The 16,704-nt window shown below is 41.5% G+C and overlaps 1 protein-coding gene across 3 annotated transcripts in view; it reads right to left on the bottom strand.

Annotated features, from left to right (window-relative positions):
- kif21a (kinesin family member 21A) overlaps nt 1-16,704 on the bottom strand; it is a 41,187-nt gene that overhangs the window by 21,424 nt on the left and 3,059 nt on the right. For all 3 annotated transcript variants that reach the window (XM_026311501.1, XM_026311504.1, XM_026311503.1), the window contains 2 exons: nt 2,730-2,952; nt 252-434 (listed from right to left, as the gene is read on the bottom strand). In XM_026311501.1, the coding sequence (XP_026167286.1) occupies nt 252-434; nt 2,730-2,952 (406 nt within the window). The remainder of the gene's footprint in view (nt 1-251; nt 435-2,729; nt 2,953-16,704) is intronic.

Below are 16,704 nucleotides of genomic sequence, written 5' to 3'. Positions count from 1 at the left end.
ACAGCTGGTGCAGTTCAATTGTCAGTGCGGATATTTTCAAGTGATGGAGTACTGGAGTCGGAGCTTGTTAAACGAGCCGTGTCAACAATATAAGTCTGACCCATGACATCTCTGGACAGCCTGGCCTAACGCACGACACAGAAAGATTATATCAGGTTTGTTTTGTTTACTTAACCATGTTTGGCCGGTAAAATAAAAAGAAAACACTGTTATTGATTTATTTAGGATGCAGTGAGGTGGGCGTATAGTACCTCGAGGAACTGGGCGTTGATCTTAAATTCTGGAACAGGGCGTCCCTGCTCCTGAGCGGCCTGTCGACGCTCCTCGATGCCCTTAAAGAGATGGTGGACGGCACGCGGGATGATGCCCAGCTCCTCGTCCACAATGTTGACGTCAAAGCCCGTCCCCATGGTGTACGTCTTCCCTGAACCCGTCTGGATGAAGAGACGAAAATGTCATATGAAAGAACAAACACTGTAGATGATGTGCTCCATGAGTACCCAGACCAAATCTGAAAACTGACCCCAAAACACTTCCTGAGATCAGGATATAAACTTTACTCAAAACCCATTTTTCTTATTTGTGTTTGATGTGTTTTGTGCTATATTGTTTAATTGTAATTGTAGAAATAAAGTTTAATTAGTTGCTTTTCTGTTGTTGTATAAAATACATTCAATCAACCACTTATGTTCTTTCTACTGTTTCATTTATTTTGAGCTTACATTACCCAGAATGCCATCTGGGGAAAAAAGCTTTTGAGAAAGACAAAGTTTAGAACAAACGTGTTGTGACTGAATTCATTGTTATTGAGTGGAGACATGTCTTTCTTAAAATGAACTAAACCAGCTTTAAACAATCCGAAGGTCTTTAGATAAGACCGAATATGTGTGCTCTGCTCCCCACATCACTACCGTCTGTTTATATCTGTGACCCAACTGTGCCGAGTTCTTGCGATGAAGCCGAGTGGGTCGGTCTAAATCTAGATTAGTCCCTGTAAAGCCACAGAGGCAAACAGGTCTGATCCAGGCCAAAGCAACAGCTGTCTGTGCTCTCTGTGTGAAATGAGCTTTCAGAAGTAGGCCAGCAGTCAAAGGAACGGTTACTGAGGAGATACGGGTTAATACTGACCCCTATCAAAGATCTTTAGTGATCTAAGGTGTGTGTGCACACTTCATTTTGAGTTGTGTGAGTGCATGTGCAGCAGATGCCCTAAGCTGTAGGGACGGTGAAGGTTGAAAGGTTGTCCAAAAGATGTATTGGCTTTATTGTGGACATACTCCATGTACATACAGTACACAATTCATAAAGTCACTGCATGTACTTATTTATCAGTTATTTCTGGTAGTTGGGCTAAAGAAATAACATTATTGTCATGAAAACACCAACAAACACATACTTGATTCTCTGATGTCTCTTGTACTTTGAGTAAAAAGTAAAAAAAATAATAATAATCTTTAAGCCTTGTACATCTAGTCTCTGAGCAAAAGCAGCTCACTACCAGCAGAATAAATCCCTGAAGTTATTTGTAAAGTTACTGTGCTGCCACACTAACAAATGTGTGTAACTCAGTGTGTTCAAAGGGAAACAGCAATTTCTCTGGGCCCCATAAGATCTTTATGGGTTTATGAGCCCTAAGCTCCCATGTGGTGTAACATACTGATTTACAAATATGAATGAAGTATAGACACATGAAATGGGGGGAATTACAGATAATGTAACTTATTGCAATTCAAAACTAACAAAATGTGTATTTGAGATTTGTTTTATATGTGAAAACATCAATTTGACTAATTTATATTAATGTTAAACTTTATATAAAAGTGGATCTTCTTACGATGCAAAATAATAACCCTGGGTTTTTGTCTATGTCTATACTTACACCACTTAAAATGTCAAAAGGTGGATTTTTAACAACATATTTAATTTTTATCTATTTTTTCGCTGTGAGGTGTGTCCTGTGCAGTCAGTCACCCTATTACAGCTCATATTCTGTTCCAGTTCGCTTCGCATGCAGCCCCTGGCAACTGCAGTAATCACTGCCCCCCAGCGGGACAAAGTATTTCCCCTGGTTGGAAAATACTGTTCTGTTGTACTGCTGCTTCTGTGTACTGTACTGACATGGGACATGTGCTGCCATGTTGTCATGTATAGTGAAAGCAAAAAATACTCATATCAAAAGCAACAGCTTTGGGAAAGACACACATTTGCTTTGTTGCTGTTAGAATAAAGAAACTATTGTAATATCGGTTAAATAACAAGACATTAATCAGTTAGTTTACCTCAGCACAGGAACTGAAAACAGGGCGAACAGCCACCTCGCCACTGTCTGAAGTTAAAATAATCCACCCACCAGCACATCTAAAGGTCAGCAAGTAAACCATAAGAACGTACAGAAACATCTGTGTAGGCGGTTTAGTATCTTTACACAGAGACAGACTATCTGCCTGCTGCTGTTTTCAGTCTTTACACTGATCTATGTGCCTCCCAATGTTCTCATGCACAATAAGTCTCAGCAGGAAGGAAAATCGATTTCCCAAAATGTCAACCTATCAGGCTCCTCTGAAACAGTTAAAAATGGTTAAACGGTTGGACAAATAGTCCAAACAGAGGTTCAGTGTCCTCTGGTCTCCTTGTACCCACCTCTCACACACATCCACCAGTTTGCTACAAGAACCCAGCTTATAAAGGGTTCTATCACTGCAGCTGTGCTAATAAGGACAAAGACTTGCCTGTCCATATGCAAAGACGGTGGCGTTGTAACCTTCAAAACAGCCGTCAATCAGCTTCTCTGTGCAAGTGGTGTAGATGGCGTCCTGCTGGGAGTCCATGTCGAACAGATAGTCGTAGGTGAAGGCTTTGTCTTTCCCCAGGATTACCTGAGGTTCCCCGGGCATCACATACGTACAGATGTGACATCCCTCTATTTTCTCCTTGGCCAGCTGAGGACGAATCCTGCAGCAAACATAGAAGAATAAACAGATCAGAGCTTGAGTTAAAGAACTGAACTCATGTGTTAGTGGCTTTTTAAAAGGGTGAGCAGTAAAACATGTTGGCACCTCACTCAGCCTTAAAAAAACATTCCAACACTGGTAAAAAATAAAAATCTGTATAATCACAGATCTGTTGCTAAATCAGGACATATAATCAGACACATCTGATGCATTTATTTGTAAATATACAAAGACAGTATGATGTTTCAACCAAACCAAAAGAATAATTAAAACTTCTATTACCCTGTTCATACCTCAATATATACATACAGTCAGTGTGGTAAATATATAAGCATAAAGAAATGCTACTAAACACATTTCACAACATTTCTCAGTGGCACAGTGTTATGTGAGGCCTAACCTATATAATCCTAAATAATACTCTGTTTGTCACATAGTATCTTGAGTCTCCTACTGATTTTATAGCCTTGTACATACAGAATTACATGAAAACTACAGAAAATATTCATATGCTACAACACTAAACCAGCTCAGTCTTCATTTGACGACACGGAGGTCTTAGCAGCAACTAAAACCACACTGCCAGCACATTCACTTCTTAGCCAGCACAGACTCTATCACTTGGTCCCAGTGTGGGCAGAGCTCTCTCTTTATGTTCAAGGACACACTGATAGGATGCACAGTTACAGTGAGATACACTACAACCTCTAACCCTGCTGCTTAATATAACCACAGTCCTGGAGCTGCCTCGTTAGCATTAGACATATGAGTGGTTTTAGTGCTATAAAATAACGGTGTGTTTTAGCACCCAGCCGTTAACAACACAGCAGCAGACCTCATTCAGATATAAATTCTGAAACTAGCAAATGTTATTTTACCATAAAACAGAGGAACATTGCTAAACCTATTTTTACACATTTTCATTTGCTGCAGATGTGTTTTAATGTGTTTTAATACAGCAGTGAGAAGGTCATGATCCTACTCTGACCTAATACTTTGTCCTATAAAAACACAGCAGCTGGGTTAATATGCACTGCTTTAGTGTGCCTGTCTGTGTGTCTGACGCTTGCTGTCATGCTGAATATTAATAATGCTGCTCTGTTGGTGACCAGATGCGAAGATGAACTGGTTGAATGTGCGTGTGTGACGGAGCGAGAGGAGACAACAACACTGTGTGTGTTCATTCTGCAGAGAGAGAGAGAGAGAGAGAGAGAGAGAGAGGCTGCATTCAACAGACAGAGCACTTCTCAGTGTCAGACTGGAGGTTATACAACTGTGTAATGATGACGGTAATAAAAAAAATATATTCAACAGAAACGACCATAGGACATTTTGATTGTGTTGTCCATGAAAAGAAAACAATCCAGTCTTTACTGTGAAATCAAATTTCATTGTCTAGGACTTGACTGGACTCCATCTCTGGCAAAGTGAATCAATTGGACACAGTTTGCAAAGGCACACAGCTGTGACTGGCATTTCGATTATTTTGTCTACACCATCTGTACTAATGAGACTACAGCTTCCAAAAATGAATCAACACCTCTCTACAACCGTTTGCACAAAAACTGAATATTATCACCTTCATCAATGTTGGATTTATTACAAATGAATGTAATTACAGACCTGTCAGGACAGAAAACAAACAGGGATTTGATATTCGGGACCTGCTTTAATGTAAACTCATGTAATATGGCACACAACAAATAATTTCAGCATGAAGTGGGCCGGTCTTTCAGAAAGCATCTCGTCACGGTTACAGTTCACAATCCAGCTTGGAAGAAAGCACCTGACAGCAGGCCTGCCAGTCTCTTGGTCTGTGTGGATAAGGGCTTCATTGTGCCTCCAGGTCCAGTGGAGAACAATGCTGTGAGTGGAGCACAGTGAAGCCATTGTGCCCATCTGTGTGACACTGGATCCCACCGCTGACACCAACTACACCAAGGATTACAGCTGGACCGAGGCGAGGGTGGAGAGGTAACGTCCCACATGAAGGTCATGACATGTCTACGAACGGTCCCTGAGCAGAGGCACAGATGAATGATAAGAGCCGTTTCTGGTAACACACAGTCCTTCAAGGTGTCAGAGGATTTGTTGCTGCCTTCATTTTCAGTCTGACACATCATTTTGCTTGTAAAGTTGAAGAATTTAGTTTCGGTCCTCTGTTTAGAAAAACATCAGGAAGCGTCACTCAGTATAATCGAAGCATCAATTTAAGCTGTAAATGCTTCATTTCATAAAGTCTGACAACCTGATGCTACAGCACAGAATCAGGTTTACTGAGTCCAAAGTTCCCAGCTGCTATAGGTTCAACTACACCTGTTCGAGGTTCATAGAAACATTAAAGTGTTTATTTTTTATTGCTTTATATAATTAGGTGACGTTCAAAAGCAGCTTCTCTACAGTCAGAAACAAAACAAAACACACCTAAGCTACAATGGTCCCCACTGACCCTAATCAAACAGAACAACTCATATCAGGTTTGTGTATCTCAGGAATGCAGTTGCATCTACTGCACTTATAAGCTTAAAATTTTAAAGCAGATCTTCTAGTTCAACACACCTCAAAGATGCACACAGTTATCACCGTCTGTGTGAGTAAGCTTTAAAGGAGCAGAACAATAAGCGGAAAGTTGAATCCCAAGATAACTGCAGAGATCTCAACAGGGTAAATGCTAAAGGAGGAGCGAGCAGAGCATCTGCTGCCGTAGAGCAGCTGTGTGGTAACATGGCACACAAACTGCACAAACTGTCACAGCTTTCAGGTGCGAGCGAGAGTAGCTGTTTGCATGTGTTAGCATTAAAAAGGTCGGAGCACTAACCAGGACAAACCAGTGAGGTGAAAATTCCAATAAATCTCTTGAAACCTCAGTTTGCAGAGCTTGTGTTCTACTGTTTGCATCTCACTGAGCTGCTATAATGCTCAATAACCGTAACCCCAATCAGAAAATCAATTAGCTTCCATGTCAAATTCACCGTATGCAGCCAATTACATGTCTCCTTGGCCTGTAAGAACAGGCTAGAAATCTAATCCTTTCCAGTAACCACAAAGGGGGCCTTTGTTTCAGATGATTTAACTCACTAATTGGGTGTGTAATCCTGTCTGTTTCATCACTCCCCCACAGTATTTTCACACCCGGGATCTGATGCCATTTCCCATTTCGACTCTTTCCATTTGCATGTAAACAGACAGATTGCAGTGCCAGTAGGATTTCAGATTTGTTTCTCATTATTGCAAACATTGTTCCAGGCAGTTTTGTTTAAATTTACAATAAAATTCACCAGATTTGAACCGTTTTTTTTTTTTTTGTTTGTTTTTTTTTTTAGGCAGGGAGAATTGAGTTTCTTTAAATCACTTGGAAAACTGCATTTAAATCCATTTTGTCATAACTACCTATTACAACAAACCACTAGATAATGTCCAAGCCTTAAGAGAAATACATTATTATGGCAGGTCCAGATGTAAATTCATTTGATGACTGTGTCCTGTCATGTTTTGAATCAACAGACAGCAAATTGTTGATCATTCTTACACTGATTTCAGCCTTTTCCACCAAACCTGTTAAAAAGCTGCAGGTCCAGTTCAAATCAATAGCTCTGATTGACTGAAACCAAAGTAGCTGGATTGGTACGAATGCACAGTAAACTGAGACTCACTGTATCGGCACAACAGTCGTAGTGACTTTTCTATTTTAGGTGCACTATGTGAGAAACAGAGTTCAGAGGTCAAGCAAGGGGTCAGGTTCAGGGGTCATGATGTTTCCGCAGCAGACATGTAGTTTATCTACCATCAGCCAGAAACTGATTCAGAAATGAAACATACATGTTGGGGTTTATATTGAACTGAATCTCAATATAATGAGTTTGTGTCTTGTTAATACAACACAGGAAGAAAATCTCAATAACTTCCTCAGTTTTCAGGTTTGTTTTAGAGATAAAGCAATTAGTTCATTAATCATTTGGGTCAACTGAGTAAATGGACCCGTATTAATCCAGTTTTTATCCCATAACATTATCTTCATTCTCAGTTTCTTCCATTGTACAATAAATATCTTTGGGTTGTGGACTGTTCATTGCTTTTTCTACAAATTTAAATTAATGTTTTTTGACTTAGGAGCCAAAAACCAGGATTCTTATCCACCGCAGAAGAAAAAAAAAAAAAAGAAGCACATTCATAGTTGTGTCTGAGTTACTGGTATTCAACTGTGAACACGGAAGCAGGTCCAAACTTGCCACCACATCCCCCCCAGTCCTTCCAAACCCTGTCCAACCACCTCCTCAGCGCACTGAATAAATCATTAAGGCTGCTGCACATCACTGAAACAGTGAGGGTGAAGGACATGGACGTGTGTGACCCGCACACAAACGCTAAAGCTCCAACTCTCCCTATGTGGAGCCGCCGTGCTGTCATCTCAACTCTAAGCAGAACGTCTCACTGTCCTGTACAGAGGAAATAATTAAGCCTACATGAAAGGACAGAGAGACAACAGTAGAGAAAGCGTGTGCGTCTTTGTCACACAACCAGCTCGTTGCCAGGCACTGCAGGCTGGTGCCTACATGCCTTGTTGAGGCTGAAATCAAAATGATGAACCTCTAGTTTAACAGATCTGCTCCAAGGATGCCAAGCATTCATCTGCTTCCTTCTCTGTTAATGACGCTGGGATAGTTCAAAACTGGTCAGGTAAGATTGCAAATTACAGGAACATGTAGTTTGCACCTCTTTGCTGTTGTCTATGTGTTTTAATGTTCCTGTCAGTCACTGTCAGCAAACCTCACCCATCTATCTTCAGGTCTTGGGCTGAGTATTTTGTTTTACCTTGTTTTTCTGGATAAAAACAAAAACCATGACAAAGATCTTCTGCCACTTCTATTCCATTCCATTCTTTCAATGGGCCCTGCAGTACAATGAGTACAAGGTACATTTTTAGTATAAATAAAACCCTGGGAGAAGTGGTTTCATGCTCTGCCCATGCACCCAGACAGGACCAGACTGAACATGGGGCCACAGACACGCTGCAGAAAAACCACATGCAGAGGCAGTCTGGGCCTGAGCCACACACAAACCCATCTCTGATAAAAGCTTCAACCTCGTATCTACGATGATTTAAACATTTCCCTAACACTGTATCAACGTGTCTTTACATCTGCGCCGCCCTGAAACGCTTTGCGCTGTGCGTGACATAGAGGATGGGGTTGCCGTGGCGACGGGTAATGGAAGCAAAGAATTAAAGCCATAATCCGATCCCAGCAGGACCTAATGCTGGTCTGGCAGAATAAAAGATGCCAGGAGGAGGGGCAGCATCCTGCCACCCGTCAAAGATTCAGGATGAGGTTAATTCAACTTCCGAATGAGCAGCTACATTTTCTCAGTAACTCCATTCTCATGACCGAAGCCTGAGCATTAAAAAGACTTATCATATAATTATTCTTCACCCACAGGGATAATTTTTACCTCTCTTAACTGCAACCACTTAGACAGGCCTTAGTTACAGACTGTTAATGCCACAAAGAGCCACCAAAGCACTCAATACAAGTAAAAAATAAAAAAAAACAGAGCCTCTTCATTTAGAAAGCAAAGAAAAATAAACACACTTGAATGCTGGAACCCCTTTTAAAGAAAAGGAGATTGTTTTGTGAACCCTAGTGTCACAAACTTAGAAGTCACTTGAACATCAACCCAGATTGTTTTGACATCAGTGCACAGCCTAATCCTGAAACAGGTAAAAGCTTGTCCCTCCCCAGAGAGACAAGAGAGCAGCACAAACTCAAAGCCCACTTCCCTAAATCCTTCCTGCAAAAGGCCTCAACATCTGCAGCAAAGAACTGAAAATGCAAAATTCCTGTACTGAAATAAGAAAATACACCGAAGTGAAGGTTGTCATTAATATCCAGCCACACTACATTTTTTAGTGTCAATCAGAAATAATTGGCTGATAAATCATTAAAAAATATATATATAAGAAAACTGAATTATCGTGTTTATGAGCTGAATCCAACTTGAGTCAGATTTATTACTGAAACACTTTCACCTCCATAGATTTGTTTCCAGGTGTGTTACAGAGCAACAGTAAACACAGAACAAATTCATCACATATTTTTACACAGGGCCAGAGCTTGTAAAAACAAGACACACACCCAGGACTCTGCCAGGGCGCATAATCTGCACACCAGGCTCACAGAGGCTGCCTGACCTGCTGCTAACCTGAGCTTACTGGTTCATGTTCCTCTAATGAAGCTTTGGATATGTCTGGATATTCCACTGATCCAGCTTGTGAGCCTTCTGGAAAAACAAACAAGGTTGTGCCGAGTCCCTGAGGCACGCCGATAACGGCTTTACTGCTTCCTGCAGGTCAAGGGTCAGGGAGCAGACCATCCATTATTATCAGTCGCAGGGAGGGGAAGGTTAGACAACAGGAGGTGTCAGAAAGGGATCATCTGTGGCTGTCAACATTCAGAGGAAAAAATGGCAGGCAGGCCAGGGTCAACTTTTCTTTATCTCAATGCCACTTTTTTTTTTATGCGCACATAAGCAATTTTCAATACGTATCTATAATCGTTCTGTGTGTCTTTGGTAAGCTGCTTAATATTTTTACTAATAGATGCTACGCACGGTTGCTCTGCAGCTTAGAGCACTCATTTGCAACAGCTGATTATTTAACCGGGCTGACAATTGATTTTGCAGAGGAAACGAGACCTGCGCTAAAACTAGTTTTTTCTAAAGTAAGTGAATCACAAACATATTTTTAAAATGACCCGCCATAATTAAAAGGTTTATTTTGTGGAAGAAAACAACGCAGCTCTTTTGTCTATTGTTGTTTTCTTGACTGAACAGAACAGATGAACCAGGATTTAGACTTTCCATCTTTAAATATCACAAAAGTGATACAGCACAGCCTCCCTCTGTTTCTGGCCTGGTTTATACACTTTATTTGTGGACACGTCAGTGTGTTATGGACACATCCTTTTCAGGAGTGGAAACACTCAGACAAACACACATGATAAACATAATGTGAGACATGTTTAATTTAATTTAGATCATCGAGCACAACAAACATACTAATGCTGCAAAGGTTATCTCCCAGGCCCGTGTTAGTGATGCCAAATATCTGATATAACAGCAGCAGAGACTAAAAACAAACAGCTAGCAAGTGTTAGCAAGTAAACCAGTCAACACCCCTGTAAGTCTAATTCATTTACGCCCCTGGTAGCCAGAGCACACGACAGACATGACAGCAAATGAGTGTGGAAAGAGATGGAGAATAAAATCCAAGTCCATGATTAGACCATACTCTATTTTTACAACATTTACAAGCCTAATGTACTTGCACAAAACACTAGTACAACACAAACATCACTACAAAATGATGTTAAACATTACATCACCAATGCCCTTTTTGATTTGCACACTGGCATCAAAACAATGAGAGCAAATAACGTCACCAGACAAAAACAAATCTGTCAGAATTTACTAAAGACAAACTGCATGCTGAAATAAGCGACATAAGGAATTTGTTCTGTATAGCAGGGTCGAGCCTCAACTGCAGTGTCATTCAGCCGTGTGGTGTTGACACAGGAGTCCTATCTTTGTGTCAACCAGCGACACAAAAGCTACCCCTGAAAATGTGGAGTGTGTGCCATCTGCAGCTTTCAAGGCAGCCAGATAGGAGATAATAGGTTAGGCAAACACTCCATACAAGGTCGAGTGGAAGGCAGTACAGCTCTGTAGTTAACCATTTGCCTCTTTATCAGATATATGATTTTTTTCTTTTGACATTATTTGGCAGCGGGTGGCCAATCAACACAAGCATTTAACAAAGACACCACCCACCAAGTGTTTCACACCTGCAGCAAAATTCCTATTACCAACACCAGATATACAGATATATACAGATTATACAGATTCAGACAGCTGTTACATGATGCCAGCAGGTGGCGAAGGTTCATTTGCATAAATGGCCTTTAGCTTCGTTTAATCCGCGCCTGCATTTTAAGGATCTGCACTGTCTGACACAGGAAGGGGCCCAACAACCTCACTGTTCACTGCCTGCATGAATGTATGCTCCACAAATGATGCAGGGATGTAAGTCAGTTAGTGCTGAGATGTATGTGACTGTAAATGACCTGCACTATCCATTAATGCTGATTATTGTCACAAGTGTTTTTCTATACTAAGTCAGAATATCCTGAAAAATGTCCACTGTTCTTCCAGATTCAAGAAATTATGTTAATCAGTCCACAGAGCCAAAACTGAGCCAGTGATATCTGAGATAAGACAAGATAAACTTTATTGATCCCTGAGGGGACATTCAGGAGTTTAGCGATGAAACTGTGAGAAAATATTATCAATTTTTACAATAACTATTACAAAAAACGGCAAAGACCTATGGACTCCATTTCACCAGCTGCATGTATTTGCTGTCATATAATGTAAATTGAATTTGAACTGTTGGTCTGACACAACAAGCAACATGAAGATGTAACAATGTAAAAATAACTGACTCATCAACCAATAAAAATAATCTTAGTGCCCTGTCTGAGGTTTTACATCACAGTACAAAGTTTTAATTATACCACATACATTAGGTCAACCAAATATTTTTAAACTGGAATACACATTATCCAAATCAGGTCAGTGTGATATATAACCTCACATATCACATTTAATGGATTCATGATGAGATGACCAGCTAACTTGAGAAAGTGCATCTTCCCCAATTAAGTGCAGAGACAGTCTCCTGACATAAATAACAAGGTGGCAGCTCGCTATGCAAACAGAGCTATTTGTGTCAGTCTGAGTCCTATTTGTGACAATCTGCTGGCAGTTTGATGACGGAAGTAAAGTTACATCCATTTCCTATTTGTGGCACCAGACCCACATTTAGACTTAATCCAGCCGAGCCCTTAACTGGACAGGTCTGTACGGTGAGGAAAGGCAGAGCTGCGTCAGGGACTTGAGCGAAACGTAAAGCAACGAGGAAGAAAAAGACAGTAAAGGGCAGCGGGGACAGACAATGCCAGCAGCAGAGTGAACAACATATTTGCGTGGGTGTGGTAAAGATAGAAGGTACTCTATAATTACACCCAATTTATTTTACATAACCAGTGCTGCATAATGGGCCGAGGAAAAGGAGGAGGTGTGGGAAAACCCATTCTTCACCATAAACATGTCCACATGCGGCGCGTGCGGCTCCGCAGCTGAAGTTTCTCTGCATCGGTGCAGATGCGTCTGGCAGAAATGTGCTGACTCCTCAGAGGTCGTGATATAGATAACTGAGGTCTTCCAGCAATGCTGCAGCCAGTCAGGCGTCTATTTTGGGGGAAGTTGAGTTTAAGTGTAGGCTATGCTTAGTATCGTCTTGGAATGGCACAGCCTTCTGTCTAGAAAGTGGTCATGGAGGATAAACCCTGGAAATGTTTCTGGGTTACACTCTAATGACCGTGTTACCCTGCAGCCCATCACCAGCACAAAGTTACTAAAGATAATTTGATCGGATAATTGGACCCGTGTTGCAGAGAGAGGCCTGTAGCCTGGCTTGTAGTTCTTTCCTTGATCAATAATAAAATTATTTACATCATTTTTCGATTCATTATTTAGTCTAAAAACTTCCCCAGAACCACAGGTCACGTCTTCAAATATGCATTTGTGACATCACACTGACATTTCCTCACAACTGAAGAAACTCTGACCATTCACTGGTCCTAAATCTCTCAGACGTGAGGATCTACCACTTTTTTCTTTCCTATCACTGCTAATTGAACAGTTCACAGTTACGTAGAATAAACTACACGAGCTGTGAGAGTTTATAATAATATCAGCTAAATCCTAACAAGAGATGCCAGGTCAGCTATGTTACATTACCATGATCTAGACTGGCCTGGGCTGAGCTCCTGCTCTCTCGTTGGAAACACACACTCCTCCTTCAGCTGGTCCAGCAGGCACTGTGGGTTTATTCATAGCTTCCATCTGGGTGAGTTGGCTAGCACTTTAACACTTTGGCTAACATTAAAAAGACAAGTGGCATGTGCAGGGACGTAATACAGCATGATGTAGTTCCCTTCCAGCCATTTCTCAAACAAAAGAATGAGGATCATAGCGTGAGGATGCGGAGCTGCGTGGAAACGACACAGGTCTCAGCTCCAGACAAAGCAACAAAGAATGAGGCAGACTCCCTGCTGGCACTGAAGAAGATTGAACCAAAGACAATCCACTATTAACAACAAGGTAGTCTGGTTGTTCCTGAAGCAGAACTTAACAAGTTGAACCTGATTTTGTAGTTTGAAGTGGCATCTTAAATATCTGTGGCTGAATAGTCAGTCCACAAAAATACTAAATACATTTAGAAATACAGTATGTGGTAAGTAATGCCTGTCTATCACTACGCTGTAGTCAGAATTTTTCACAGCCTGAGGATGTCTGCTGTCCATCATATTGTTCTGCAAGTTCTTCAACGATGCAACAAGAATAAAGTCAGTCGTGATTCCTCTAGTGACAGGAGGCGTCAACGTTTTGGAGACAGAACTACACAAAAACAGTGAAACGCCTGAAACTCAGTTGGTCTAAATGCAATTTAGCTGCTGTACAATCACAGCCTGACCTGTAAACACAGCACATCCATCTATTACATGCATTCACCTGCATATTTCTGATAATCAGTACTGTAAGCCAGTAAATATACATCGTCATTTCTGGACAGAGCCCAGTTTTATGGGAATCATGTTTTCTCAAATCAGCCTGAAGTTTTGTGACTAGATGAAACTGCTCCTGCCTGTTGTGTTGTGTGTTAAAGAATCTCCCAGTGACAGACAGATGAATATTAACGTCACACTGGATGAACAACGGGAGGAAACACACACTTGGGGATATATATACAGTGGGTACGGAAAGTATTCAGACCCCTTTAAAGTTTTCACTCTTTGTGTCATTGCAGCCATTTGCCAAAATCAAAAAAGTTCATTTTATTTCTCATTAATGTACACTCAGCACCCCATCTTGACAGAAAAAAACAGAAATGTAGAAATTTTTGCAAATTTATTAAAAAAGAAAAACTGAAATATCACATGGTCATAAGTATTCAGACCCTGTGCAGTGACACTCATATTTAACTCACATGCTGTCCATTTCTTCTGATCCTCCTTGAGATGGTTCTGCTCCTTCATTGGAGTCCAGCTGTGTTTAATTAAACTGATTGGACTCGATTAGGAAAGGCACACACCTGTCTATATAAGACCTTACAGCTCACAGTGCATGTCAGAGCAAATGAGAATCATGAGGTCGAAGGAACTGCCCAAGGAGCTCAGAGACAGAATTGTGGCAAGGCACAGATCTGGCCAAGGTTACAAAAGAATTTCTGCAGCACTCAAGGTTCCTAAGAGCACAGTGGCCTCCATAATCCTCAAATGGAAAAAGTTTAGGACGACCAGAACTCTTCCTAGACCTGGCCGTCCAGCCAAACTGAGCAATCGTGGGAGAAGAGCCTTGGTGAGACAAGTAAAGAAGAACCCAAAGATCACTGTGGCTGAGCTCCAGAGATGCTATAGGGAGATGGGAGAAAGTTCCACAAAGTCCACTATCACTGCAGCCCTCCACCAGTCGGGCTTTATGGCAGAGTGGCCCGACGGAAGCCTCTCCTCAGTGCAAGACACATGAAAGTCTGTATAGAGTTTGCCAAAAACCACATGAAGGACTCCCAGACTATGAGAAATAAGATTCTCTGGTCTGATGAGACCAAGATTGAACTTTTTGGCGTTAATTCTAAGCGGTATGTGTGGAGAAAACCAGGCACTGCTCATCACCTGCCCAATACAATCCCTACAGTGAAACATGGTGGTGGGAGCATCATGTTGTGGGGGTGTTTTTCAGCTGCAGGGACAGGACGACTGGTTGCAATTGAAGGAAAGATGAATGCGGCCAAGTACAGAGATATCCTGGAAGAAAACCTCTTCCAGAGTGCTCAGGACCTCAGACTGGGCCGAAGTTTCACCTTTCAACAGGACAATGACCCTAAGCACACAGCTAAAATAACAAAGGAGTGGCTTCGGAACAACTCTGTGACCGTTCTTGACTGGCCCAGCCAGAGCCCTGACCTAAACCCAATTGAGCATCTCTGGAGAGACCTGAAAATGGCTGTCCACCAACGTTCACCATCCAACCTGACAGAACTGGAGAGGATCTGCAAGGAAGAATGGCAGAGGATCCCCAAATCCAGGTGTGAAAAACTTGTTGCATCATTCCCAAGAAGACTCATGGCTGTACTAGCTCAAAAGGGTGCTTCTACTCAATACTGAGCACAGGGTCTGAATACTTATGACCATGTGATATTTCAGTTTTTCTTTTTTAATAAATTTGCAAAAATTTCTACATTTCTGTTTTTTTCTGTCAAGATGGGGTGCTGAGTGTACATTAATGAGAAATAAAATGAACTTTTTTGATTTTGGCAAATGGCTGCAATGATACAAAGACTGAAAAATTTAAAGGGGTCTGAATACTTTCCGTACCCACTGTATATATATGCCCAAGTCATATGTGTCATATACACACAGATTCACAGGACCACAGCTCAGCAGCTTGGGCTTGGCTCAGTGGATGTGAACAAAACACACAGTCTGGAGAGGCTTTAGACCCTGTCGGGGCTTTTGTGCTTTGCATGGTGCTGCCATGGGTGATGAACATGCATCTAAATGTCCTGTATCTGAGCTCTCTGCCAGAACTCCACTGGCCCTACAACTCTCTGCTCAAAAATCTAGAAAAAAAATCCAGGAAACTTGACAAAATGTAGTGTTTTTGTACTCTGAACTACTACTTTTAAATATAAATCTTTACAAAATCTAGAAGAAGTCCTCTAGTTTTTAAGTGTAGGGTGCTTTTACTTCTCTGTTATGACTACATAGCTAAAAAAACCTGCTCTTTGTGGCTGCCCAAAAAAGTCACAAACCACGACTTTGGGGAGTTTTGCGATTACTGTAAAAATGTTTTTAGCACCTTCCAATTTGCTCAGAGTTTTCAGAGGTTTCCGCTGCACACACAGCTATTGTCAGCTGTCTCCTGTCAGCTGAGGTTCCAGTCATTAAGTAATAGAAGATATCTTCTCTAATCACGCAGCTCATGTTAACAAGCTTTTTCCACCAGCGTTAACCCTGTCTCTACAGCTGGCTAATGAGCTACACTGTAGGGCTTAGACTTAGGCTCTTATACCAGTTGCTGCATGCCTCCATGTCATTACATTAAAGCGTGCCTGAAACCTAAGTCTTAAGAGGTTTAGGGACCTATTTAATATCATTATCATTGTTATGCCCTTCAGCTAAGCATGAAAGTCTGCACATCCTTACGGGGGGGGGGGGAGAAAGGCTGAGGTTTCATGATGAGATGCAGATTCTGATCGTGTTGCTGCTCCATGTTATCGGGCGGTTAACGAGCTCAGCAGCAGCACACGGGTTTGTTACGTCACATATAAACACAAGTCATTCGCTCTGCTCGTCTGTCATCGCCTTGAAAAGAAACGACAGCTAATGTTTGCCACAATTACTGGCCCAGCAGTCAGGTTCAGCAAGTCCTCGGTTCCACCGAAGCCGTTCCCCTCAAAGTACACTCTCCATTTAAGACAAACTGTTGTGACGTCTTCAGCTGTGCAAATAAGCAGACTAAAGTACAGTCTGCATACTGTAGCCAGGGAGGTGCACCGTGTAACCCTCTGTGACTTTTTTTTTTTTTTTTTAACTCTTTCCGTGCAAAGGTAAACACACATTATGCATCTTAAAAG

Source organism: Mastacembelus armatus, chromosome 6, assembly GCF_900324485.2.
Source record: "Mastacembelus armatus chromosome 6, fMasArm1.2, whole genome shotgun sequence".
NCBI classification, from domain to species: Eukaryota; Metazoa; Chordata; class Actinopteri; order Synbranchiformes; family Mastacembelidae; genus Mastacembelus; species Mastacembelus armatus.
This window is presented reverse-complemented; position numbering and strand designations above follow the sequence as displayed.